At 37.0% G+C, this 10,668-nt stretch overlaps 4 protein-coding genes across 4 annotated transcripts; all 4 read left to right on the top strand.

The window, feature by feature from the left end:
* The first annotated feature begins 234 nt into the window (after window positions 1-234).
* On the top strand, window positions 235-2,065 carry Lipt1 (Lipoyltransferase 1). The gene is made up of 4 exons (XM_089869397.1): window positions 235-953; window positions 1,293-1,406; window positions 1,472-1,597; window positions 1,663-2,065. The coding sequence occupies exons 1-4, from the start codon at window positions 417-419 to the stop codon at window positions 2,044-2,046; spliced, it is 1,161 nt and encodes a 386-aa protein (XP_089725523.1). The 5' UTR covers window positions 235-416; the 3' UTR covers window positions 2,047-2,065.
* A 142-nt stretch (window positions 2,066-2,207) lies between these two features.
* Adi1 (acireductone dioxygenase 1) lies at window positions 2,208-3,473 on the top strand. Its single transcript, XM_089869400.1, has 4 exons — window positions 2,208-2,599; window positions 2,714-2,830; window positions 2,909-3,088; window positions 3,168-3,473. The coding sequence occupies exons 1-4, from the start codon at window positions 2,477-2,479 to the stop codon at window positions 3,282-3,284; spliced, it is 537 nt and encodes a 178-aa protein (XP_089725526.1). The 5' UTR covers window positions 2,208-2,476; the 3' UTR covers window positions 3,285-3,473.
* Window positions 3,474-3,610: 137 nt separating this feature from the next.
* LOC149691922 (17-beta-hydroxysteroid dehydrogenase 13-like) lies at window positions 3,611-6,553 on the top strand. Its single transcript, XM_089869399.1, has 6 exons — window positions 3,611-5,001; window positions 5,338-5,577; window positions 5,640-5,746; window positions 5,811-5,942; window positions 6,007-6,132; window positions 6,196-6,553. The coding sequence occupies exons 1-6, from the start codon at window positions 4,753-4,755 to the stop codon at window positions 6,269-6,271; spliced, it is 930 nt and encodes a 309-aa protein (XP_089725525.1). The 5' UTR covers window positions 3,611-4,752; the 3' UTR covers window positions 6,272-6,553.
* Window positions 6,554-6,629: 76 nt separating this feature from the next.
* On the top strand, window positions 6,630-9,715 carry LOC149691921 (uncharacterized). The gene is made up of 7 exons (XM_089869391.1): window positions 6,630-6,705; window positions 6,932-7,156; window positions 7,221-7,341; window positions 7,603-8,037; window positions 8,114-8,207; window positions 8,272-8,367; window positions 8,421-9,715. Exons 2-7 carry the CDS (start codon window positions 6,934-6,936, stop codon window positions 9,534-9,536), a joined length of 2,085 nt encoding a protein of 694 aa, XP_089725517.1. The 5' UTR covers window positions 6,630-6,705; window positions 6,932-6,933; the 3' UTR covers window positions 9,537-9,715.
* The last annotated feature ends 953 nt before the right edge of the window (window positions 9,716-10,668 follow it).

Below are 10,668 nucleotides of genomic sequence, written 5' to 3'. Positions count from 1 at the left end.
AAAACTGCCTAAGATCTAAACTATCCAGCCCAAAAACAAGCCAAAAATTTATCGTGAAAATTTAAAATTAGTTTTCTTTTAGAAATATTTATGCAAATTCTAAACTGACACCATTTTTAAAACGCAAAACAAAATGAAATCATTTTATTTAATCATGATTTATAAGCCGCTAAAAAGGTTTGACAGCACCATTTGTCAGTTTTTTGGGCATTCTAATGATTTTCCCCTATTGGCGGTATTTTAAGTACAGAAAGCCAAAGAAAAACCCCGACAAGCCCAATTTCCAGCCAACAGCCAACCCTTTTATTTCAAGCCAATATTTTTGAGAAGAAGCCCAATATGGCAACCCTGTTGCTCGAAAGTTCGAAACAGGGCCATACATAAGAATTTTGTTTTAGTAGTCCGACCAATGAGAAATGTTCTCTGTTTTTCGTCTGCTTATAGAAAAGCGCGTGCGAGGTCAAGTAGGGGACACGCACGTGGTTGAAGTGGTCTCTTTTCAGAGTGTTGTTATTTTGTGTTTGATGTTAAAAATCTTTATACGGGTGAAAATGATTAAGAACGGTTCTGTAATTATATCAAAAGCGCGCAGTATTTACTCGAACTTGGCTTTGGAAGATCATTTGTACAACAATCTAAAGTGCACCCAAAATGACATCAGTTTTTTATTAATGTGGCAAAATAAAGCGGCCGTCGTCATTGGTAAGCATCAAAATCCATGGTTAGAATGTAATACGGGTCTTCTTCGAAAGAACAATATAGATTTAGCTCGTCGTAATAGTGGTGGGGGTACTGTTTATCATGATATGGGTAATTTGAACTTGTCATTCTTCACACCGCGAAAAAATTATAATAGAGAGTTAAATTTGAATATGATACGCGAAAGTCTTGCTGCATTCGGCATCAAAATAAACTTATCAGAGAGGCATGACTTACTTTGGAATAATTTTAAGGTAATCATTCTGAAAAGAGTAGTGTCGGTAGAGAGGGGAGTAGACTGTTTATCCCTCCCTCTAGGCGCGCTTTTGTAAGAGGGGATACTGTACGCGCCTGGTAGGGGGGATGACACTGAGCTAGAGCTAGATGTCAGTTCTACGTATGCAAACGTCATACCCTTCTATCTCTTAGCTAAGTGTCATCCTCCCTACCAGGCGCGTACAGTATCCCCTCTTACAAAAGCGCGCCTAGAGGGAGGGATACACAGTCTACTCCCCCCCCCCTCTACCGACACTACTCTATGGTATGACGTTTGCATAGTAGAACTGACATTACTCTATGCATTGATTACCTAGATATCAGGGAGTGCTTCAAAACTAGGGAGGGAAAATGCCTACCATCATTGCACCCTTTTGTTAGACGTAAATCCTCTTTTACTTCGAAATTCTTTACACCAGGATATTAAACTGGTTTGAAATTTGATTATTTTAGTCATAGATTTTGAATATTTTGTTAAAAATAATGACAATGTTAGGAAGTTAAATCCAAAGCAACTCAAAGTGTCAGAACTTCAGTTCAAAATTTAAAGGATATTTGTCCTGACATTGATCCAACTAAAGTTATCAATGAAATATCAAGGGTTTATATGGAAAAATTTAAGGTGATTTGCTGCTCATTATGAAATCAAATCAACTTATTCCCCTAATTGGTTTATTTACATTGAAGGGTTCTGAAAAGATATTCATAGACCCAACAGATGATTTATTTCCCGGTCTATCAGTTGGTGAAAGTGTCTTAAGAAGCTGGGATTGGGTTTATGGTAAAACCCCTAGGTTTATCATAAAAAATAAATTTATTGTTGAAGATCATAAAGATATCGGAACTAAAGAGTTATCTCTAGAAATTACAGTCTTTCATGGCAAAATTGAAAGCGTTAAAATAGAACCATTTGAATATTTATCTGAAAATTTACTTTACAATTCAAGATTTACTTTACATGATGTGAAAAAAGCTACTAACTCTTGGATTAAGTTATCTAGTAATAAATTAGATGTTCAAAGAAAAGCTTTTATAGAGAAATGTATTGTAGAAATGGTTTCGTGTTTTTAGAAAAATAAATTAAAAATTGTTTGTTCATTAAATATCTTTAAAACGCGCCATAAATTCAAAAAAGCGTGACCTTTCAGTAGTCAGTCACGTCCTTATCTCCTGTCTATGGATGACCTTGACAGCACCAAAGAGAATATAGGGGAGGAGTGGAAAGAGGGGAAAATCTTGTTGCTCTTTTCTACCGCGCAGTACCGAGGCATTTCCGTTTGAGACATTTAACGGTATCGTAGGTGGCGCGACTGAGCCGGAAACTCCCTCGTACCACTAGTATAATTTAGGGGCATCAATGTAATTTAGCCTTGTGGAGCGGGGGAGCTTCAACTCCTCCCCTATATTCTCTTTGACAGCGCTTATCGTCGTCTGCGACTGCAGCTATTTACCAGATTGTACTTATTCATTAATTACGAAAGTTATTTAATTATAATTAATAATGGTTCGTGCCTGGTTTATGGATGATTCGTTGGAGGATCAACGTCTGGAACACCATTTAAACCCCCCGGAATACGTTAATCTTGAGGATTTATACGCATTAAGTGGAGTTTTGCATTGGAAGGTATTGTAAACTGTTAAGCCTTGGTCAATAATTTAGCGGAGGGAGGGTGGAAAGTGGAATAGCCAAAATAACCTTGAAAAATACAAATTAGATTTAAAACGCTATAAAATTTAGATTAACGTTGATATTCCGGAAGATGAACTTCTTGTTAAAATTAAGAAAGATCGCGGTTACACTTATGAAGATGTAATTGAAGTCACTAAAGATAAACTTCCAAATTATGAGGAGAAAGTAGGGAATATTTTAATTAAAGCTATATGGTTAATTAATAAACTCAAATTAATAATGAAAGATTACGTATTGAACTAGATTAAGCACTTTTTTGAGGAACATTTGCACTCTGATGAAGAAATTAGGTTAATTTTGGATGGCAGTGGATATTTTGATGTTCGTGATAAAAATGATAAATGGATTAGAGTGGAATGTTCCAAAGGGGATTTAATTGTTTTGCCCGCTGGGATTTATCATCGATTTACATTGGATACTAAGGTAAATTTGTTATACCTTATACTCAAGAACTCAAACAATCTTAATAAACTTGAGAAAATAAATATATATTTATGGTTAGAATTTCATCAAAGCTAAGAGACTTTTTGTGGGGGAACCAATCTGGACTCCTATTAATCGTCCAGCTGATGAGCATCCTGCTAGACAATCTTATTTGCAATCCATTCAGGCTCACTAAAACAATGGTTTTGATTCAGAAACTTCCCAGACCCTGCTTTCAAAAATGGTTACAAAAAATCTTAATGAAGTAATTAAGATAATACATAAATTTTAATAAAATAATTAAAATGATGCATACATTTTAATTAAATATAAAAATTTTTACATTTGTAATTTTTATGGAAATAAAGTTTATATCTTGTTATAAGCTTTGACATTTTCACACCCACATATTCTACTAAAGTGTTTAATATGTTAGTTACGCTTTTGGTGGAGATAAAACAAGATGGTAAGGGTGTTATAACAATTTCACTCTTCAGTGTTAATCATTTTTTGACCTTCTATTCTACTAAAGTGTTTAATATGTTAGTTACGCTTTTGGTGGAGATAAAACAAGATGGTAAGGGTGTTATAACAATTTCATTCTTCAGTGTTAATCATTTACTGACTCCTATTCTACTAAAGTGTTTAATATGTTAGTTACGCTTTTGGTGAAAGTAAAACAAGATGGTAAAGGCGTTAAAACAATTTCACTCTTTAGTGTTATTTTCTAACCTACTAACGTGCTTATTATGTTAGTTACGCTTTAAGTGGAGATAAAACAAGATGGTAAAGGAGTTACAACAATTTCACTCTTTAGTGTTATTTTCCGACCTACTAAAGTGCTTATTATGTTAGTTACGCTTTAAGTGGAGATAAAACAAGATGGTAAAGGAGTTAAAACAATTTCACTCTTTAGTGCTATCATTTTCTGGCCTACTAAAGTGCTTAATATGTTAGTTACGCTTTAAGTGGAGATAAAACAAGATGGTAAAGGAGTTAAAACAATTTCACTCTTTAGTGCTATCATTTTCTGACCTACTAAATTGCTTAATATGTTAGTCATGCTTTAAGTGGAGAAAAAACAAGATGGTAAAGGCGTTATAACAATGTCACTCTTTAATGTTTATCATTTTCTGATAGATTATTTTCTATCCTGGGGCTAATGACTTAGTTTTAAAAATATCATAAACCCCTATAAATACAAAATTAAAGGTATCAAGGTATATCAATTTTTAACTAAACTAGTTTAAGAAAGGGGCGGGAAGCGATCACTTCCGTGTAGTTTCCGCGTTCTTTTCTTTTCTTCGCTGAATGTAATCTTGTTTCCCAAAATATTTCCGTCGCTATCTTTAAAAAGAGGACAAGAGCGAGAAAGGAAACATTCAGGAAATAAAAAGCGAAAGTTGTTTAAAAAAATATAATAAATAAAAAAATCCATCATCGAAGTTAGGTTATATCACAGACACTTCTTTTCTTTAAAACGGTACAAATAGGTCAAATAAAAAACTGGTTTTTTTTTAACCAATTCCCCTACCGCGTTTCTCTAGAGAGAGAGAGAGAGTAAAATACCTTTTCAAGTAAAACTATCTTAAATGTTTATGCAGCTGGACAGAAAATTTAATTACGCAATTAATTTACTATTAAATTAACAGTTTTAACGCGTTATGGAAGGACGAAAGATGAGTTTAGAGAAAGATTCGATTGTCAAAATTTTGACGGAATTATTAATAATAATAGTTAAAGGTTTGTGCGTAATAGCGGCCGATTTATGGGAAAGTTTCGTTTTACCATCAAGGAAGAAAGTTTCCGGTAAAATTGTCTTGATTACCGGAGGAAGTCGCGGTTTAGGGCGAGAAATCGCCATCAGGTTTGGTAAACTCGGGGCTACCGTGGTGCTTTGGAGCACTAATCAGGTATGTCATTGATTGACAACATAAGTTTATAAGATATGTTCCATAAGTATGACACTACCTATACTATGTAATGATAGGACTTATTGAGCGCTAGTTACTAGAGAACGACGACGCGATAATTAAGTAACTACACTCGGTTAGTTTTGCAGTCCATCTTCCTATTAAGTCTATACTAAGCCTTTAACAGCGCCTCAGTAGGCGTTTTTTTACGAGGATCTATGGTGTTTCACCTACGTCACTTCATGACAGGCATAGTGACAAACTTATGGAACATATCTTATGATCTTAATCTGACCAGTTTTGTTAGGTCCGCTTTTAAAGACGCGCCACTTTTAGACGGCCGTAGACTCCGTGGCTAAAGAGATTAAAATGAATGGAGGAAAAGCTTACGCTTACGAATGCGATGTGGCCGATGAAGCGCGGGTCCGTAAAATTGGCCAGCTGGTCATGAAAGAAGTCGGGGAAGTTGATATCCTGATTCAAAATGCCGGAGTCTTCTATCAAAAGCCCCTAACTTATCAGAACAGCAACCAAATCAGGAGGACCATGGAGGTCAATTTGTTGTCGCACTATTGGGTATGTTTCACCACCTTAGTTCAAAAGATTGAATCTGATCAACTGGTCGGTCCTTTTCTTAGACGGTCAAAACGTTTCTACCCAATATGATCAAACGCGGACAAGGACACATTGTTGCCATTTCGTCCATAGCGGGAATGGTTGGCGGGGAAAATACGGCCGCTTATTGGTTTGTTTGTCGTTTAAGGTTTCGGAATAGGAATTGCGCTGTAATTTTATATCATTCCGAATAGCGCGTCAAAATTTGGTGTCATTGGTCTAATGGAATCTCTCGCTGCGGAATTATCCGCTCAAGATGGCATTCATTTAACAACTATTTGTCCTGGGTGTTTCACTTCCGGTTTGTTAAATGAACCATCTTCGAGGTAAGGCTTCCATCGTTTAATTTTCTTTAGTCTCTCATTGTGTTAAGCCTTTGACGCTATTTAGGTTTCCTATTCTGTTCCCTATTTGCACTTTGGAAGAGGTGGCGGACTCTGCCATAGATGGGATTTTACGTAACAAGGCCAGAGTCGTCATTCCGAAAAGAATCGGTTTCTTGGTTGGTCTATCTCAGTGCGTATCTCAAGATCATTTTGAAAAATGAGCTTTAATTATTAAATTCCAAACACTTTTCAGAAGTTTATTACCAAGAAAAGTCGCTCATATGTGGCAAAACTTTTTCCAGTACCTTCCCGAGTGCCAAGAGTGTTAAATTCATGTGCCATAAATCATTTTTATCATTTTCAAACCATAGATTTTTGTGTAAAACTTTTGAAAACAATTTTAATAATATTTTGAATTTCCCGCCAAATATACAAAACTGAACTAGCGCATGATCAAAACGTACGTATACTTTTAGTTGGAATAAATGCTGTGTCAATTTGTCACTCTTTAATTAAATTCCGAGGTAATCGATTTAAATGAACTAACTACTCTCTGCGTAAGCTTTATTTAAGTATAATTAAGACTGATTACCGATATTGATACAACGCTTATTTCCGTCCCTCTAACTGGCAGCCCGGCATCCCATCTTCTAAAAGCGGGAAAGTTAAGTTGTATCTCTATGGTTACGTTACTTGAGTCATTTTTTTACCCTGTTAGGGTTAAGTCTTGAATTTCTAGGTGGTGCGAAGAAAACAATTTCGGGTAAGTACTTTTTAAACTATAACGAAATTATTAAGCTGAAATAGATATCGAGGAATGATAATAACCGTCATTTCGTATCGAGATTATAATTTGTAAGTCTAAAATTAAGGGACCAACGTGACCGAGGCTTAAAGCAAAAATTGAATGTTAAGCCTTGGTGGTCTCTTTTACTGTACGCGCTTGGAAAATTACTGGTTTTAAGCGTATTTTATAAAATATAAATCAGAAATGAATTGGATGGGGGGATTTCGTAATCGTTTGAGTAAGGAAGACAGAAGACGGCAACAAGAATATTTTGCTCGGTTACGTATGGAGAAAAATTTGGCCGAGAGGTCTTCTTCAGAGGGTCCCAACCACAAACCTATTGGTGGTATCCCTAGTATCCCATCTGTCGCTGATATTTACTTCGCGTCTAAGTTAGGAAACTCGGCACTATATCGGGATTCAAACGGTACCCTATAAATCATCACATTTACCGGCGCGATAGGGAATATTAATGATAAAATCGGTATTAGGTGCATCGCTATACGCTTCAACTTCGGTTTTTCCTTACGGATCCCAGCCGATGATGACAAGAAAGGATGTAGTTCCGTTAAATTATGATCCCAAAAGTGTTGGCAAGAAAATACCTCACAGGTAAATTGATATTAACATATTCAGTAGTGGAACGCCGTGTCAACTACCTATAGGGTCTTTGCGCGTGACGTCAAGTTACCTTCCCCCTTTCCTCTCCCCTTGCCGGCTGCCCGCTCTGGCCACGTTAGGACGCCATGTTGACATCCCCTGAAAACCGGTTTTTTTACCCCTTTTTACTCTGGCGGAAACAGTGACCCTATAGAACATAATGTAGTCAAAGACTGGGTGGTGACATTACTCTTATTTTCACTACCAAACTAGAATGATTCCGAGGCCATCTGCGGCTTCAACTTCGGACGATTCACTCCCCGAGCATCTACGTAATTATTGCCAATTAGTGGAAAATAATTTAGCCGCAAATAGGCCACGTGTCAAAGAAAAACCAAATGATTCATATGAAAGTGAACATTTGAAAGCATCTATTTCAAAATCGAATTCAAACACTGAGAATATAGTAAAGCACCAGCCGAAAGAAAAAAAGATAAAATTTCGTGATGAAACCGAGATTGAACCGCCATTCATCACTTTTGAACACGATGAAATACCACGTGATGTCCAGTTTTCGTCTCCATGTCCAACAATATTGGACTTTGAAACGTTTTTCAACTGTGGTGATGATATCCCTTCAACCTCCACTGTCCAAACACAGAAATTCCAATTTGACTTTGGAAGAGGTGATGGACAATTTGAAACGAGGTACATTTGGACGCAAACTAGAATTGATTGCGTGATAAGTTTAGGTAATTAAAATTAATTTTAAATTTAATTATAGAGAGAAAGTAGATGGTCCAACATATAAATTTTTGACTCCCTCTTCAACAGAATCATCAAAGTCAAAATACGATAAATATTGTGCACCTAAATTGGTAATTAAGTTAATTAATTAACTTTTTACATTAATTGAAATTAATTTGTGATTATTTGTTTTAGGTTGAATCAACTCCTCAAGTTTTAAACACTAAAATATTTCAAAGTCCCCAAGGAACTTTGGATGAAGTGTTTTCTTTTTCAGCTCCAGTTCAAAAGGTTAATTAATCATTGTTTAATACATTAATTAAATTAACTTCGAATTATTTTAGAAACCTCCTGAGATAGAAGATGAATATGAGGAAGATTATCAAAAATGGTTGATGGCAAAAATCATGGACGAGTTGCTGTTTGAATGTCCAAAAAGGGTTGACCAAAGCTTTTTTGAGGTAACCAGTGTTGAGATAACCTCAAGGGACACTTCGAAGTCCCCAACGGAAGGAGGTTGGACCTTCCAAGTCCCTCAAGACAACCCAAAGCGGCATAAAGACCAACTGGAAAACCCGGGGTCGCGTCAGGACATACAGGCGAACCCGGGGTCGCGTCACGACCAGCAGAACAACTCGAAGCTACGTCAGGAAAACCCGGGGTCGTGTCACGACCAACGGAACAACCCGAAGCTACATCAGGTCAACCCAGGGTCGCATCACGACAAACAGAACAACCCGGGGTCGCGTCACGACCAACAGAACAACCCGTCGCCGCCGCGTCAGGACCAACAGGACAACCCGAAGCCGCGGCGTCAGGACCAACAAGACAACCCGGGGTCACGTCACGACAAACAGAACAACCCGTCGCCGCGGCGTCAGGACCAACAAGACAACCCGAAGCTACATCAGGACAAACAGGGCAACCTGGGGTCGCGTCAAGACCAACAAAACAACCCGAAGCTACATCAGGACAAACAGGGCAACCTGGGGTCGCGTCACGACCCTCAGAACAACCCGAAGCCGCGGTGTCAGGACCATCAAGACAACCCGGAGTCGCGTCAGGACCAACGGGACACTGCTATGTCCTTCAGGGACAAAGAATTAACCAAAAAATACAAAAATAATGGTTCTTCTGAGGTTTCCAAGGGTATGACACAGTCATCCAGTTATCAATCCACTATCATATCCTTGGGAAGTCTAAATTCATCCTGTGACGAATTTACAAGTACCACTGATGACCAATCATCCCTGAATGTCTCAAATCAGTCTCAACAAGAAGAGCAAGAGGCTTTAGTTGCCAAAAAACCTGTCAAGACAGAGGACGTTGCTGTTCAAACTGAGAAGGACCCTTCCTACGAATCTCCAAAACCCAATTACATTGAAACCGGTGTTCAATACGATGAGCTGGAGATGAGATCATATTTTAATCCCGGTAAGAGGCTTTGGTATTCAGTTTAACGTGGAAAAATGTTTCGACACATAGAAATATAAAGTTTTAAAGTTATTTAATATTAATATTAATGTTTTTAATATTCAAAACACAATAACACCTTTATCTTCATTAGTTACATTCTTACGTATTCCTATTTCTACGTTATTTGACATTATGAATAAAGTATTAAACCATTTACAAACAATCGTGTCAAATTTATTTGTTAAATCAACAGGGTAGCTGAAACTATAGAGCAAATGTTGGAAAGGGACGTAACATTTGATATTAATCTTCTCCGTTAGTTTAGGCTCCATTTTTAGGTAGATTTTATGATTTGTTAAAGGGGGGGAATCAACATCCAAGTCGGGTTGAATTAGAATAACTGGGAAACCTAATATCACCCCCCATATATAAGTCATGGACCAGTTAGGTTCAATTTCCAATTGGAATATTCCAGGTGTTTCTTTTTCGTCTTTTTGAAATTTTACAAAGGTTTCTCGTAAGTACAGTAATGTAGATTGGCAGATTTGTAATTGGGTTTCATCCAATTGTTTATCAAAAGTAAAGTATTGATTTGGGGTTAAATTATCAATGTTTTTGATAAGGGAATCAAATCGGACCACAAATATATCGTCTTTTATTACAAGAATATTTAAATCGTAATTGAAATTCAAAGTATCTTTTGGAAAACCCTCCAGAACTTCTGATAGGAATGTTCTAGCTTCTTTCGGAGTTATTTTACAACTGTCAAACATATAACCAGGCTTTAAATTTAGCGCTATAGCCGTTATATCTACGCGAACTTTACGTTTCCACGTGTTTTTACGATTGCCCATTTGAAATTGCCGGTTTATTACAACTAAAACCAAAGTTTTCCTATGATTGGGCCTAAATGTCAGTTTTGTTTATCTTTTGAACGAGCAGACGACGCTTCCTTAAAATTACTTCAGTTCCGTTCAGTTTAGTTCAACTTTTACCTGACCTCTCCCCTCCCCGGAAATCTATTTCTAGAGGCGGGATTTTAGAGATCGCGTGCTGTGCAGTTACGAATTACGATGAATGTAGTTGTAGATTCACGTAGCAACATTAAAGCGAGAATGAACTCTCAACTTTAAATCGTAGCAGTAATTTTCGCGAGAGATTAGGTTTAAGTCAATG

Source organism: Phalangium opilio, unplaced genomic scaffold (assembly GCF_054372755.1).
Source record: "Phalangium opilio isolate 3A_F unplaced genomic scaffold, DU_Popi_V2 ptg000025l_1, whole genome shotgun sequence".
Classification (NCBI taxonomy): domain Eukaryota; kingdom Metazoa; phylum Arthropoda; class Arachnida; order Opiliones; family Phalangiidae; genus Phalangium; species Phalangium opilio.
The sequence above is the reverse complement of the archived record's forward strand: the minus strand, read 5'-3'. Positions and strand labels throughout refer to the sequence as shown.

Coding starts and splice junctions, on each gene's coding strand:
- Lipt1 (XM_089869397.1), top strand. CDS start 417: ATGTTCTCTGTTTTTCGTCTGCTTATAGAAAAGCGCGTGCGAGGTCAA. Junction 954..1,292: donor TACTTTGGAATAATTTTAAG/GTAATCATTCTG, acceptor TTGATTACCTAG/ATATCAGGGAGTGCTTCAAA. Junction 1,407..1,471: donor TACACCAGGATATTAAACTG/GTTTGAAATTTG, acceptor TGACAATGTTAG/GAAGTTAAATCCAAAGCAAC.
- Adi1 (XM_089869400.1), top strand. CDS start 2,477: ATGGTTCGTGCCTGGTTTATGGATGATTCGTTGGAGGATCAACGTCTG. Junction 2,600..2,713: donor GTGGAGTTTTGCATTGGAAG/GTATTGTAAACT, acceptor TATAAAATTTAG/ATTAACGTTGATATTCCGGA. Junction 2,831..2,908: donor TTCCAAATTATGAGGAGAAA/GTAGGGAATATT, acceptor GTATTGAACTAG/ATTAAGCACTTTTTTGAGGA.
- LOC149691921 (XM_089869391.1), top strand. CDS start 6,934: ATGAATTGGATGGGGGGATTTCGTAATCGTTTGAGTAAGGAAGACAGA. Junction 7,342..7,602: donor GGCAAGAAAATACCTCACAG/GTAAATTGATAT, acceptor CTACCAAACTAG/AATGATTCCGAGGCCATCTG. Junction 8,368..8,420: donor TTTCAGCTCCAGTTCAAAAG/GTTAATTAATCA, acceptor GAATTATTTTAG/AAACCTCCTGAGATAGAAGA.
- LOC149691922 (XM_089869399.1), top strand. CDS start 4,753: ATGGAAGGACGAAAGATGAGTTTAGAGAAAGATTCGATTGTCAAAATT. Junction 5,002..5,337: donor TGCTTTGGAGCACTAATCAG/GTATGTCATTGA, acceptor CGCCACTTTTAG/ACGGCCGTAGACTCCGTGGC. Junction 5,943..6,006: donor TTAAATGAACCATCTTCGAG/GTAAGGCTTCCA, acceptor GACGCTATTTAG/GTTTCCTATTCTGTTCCCTA.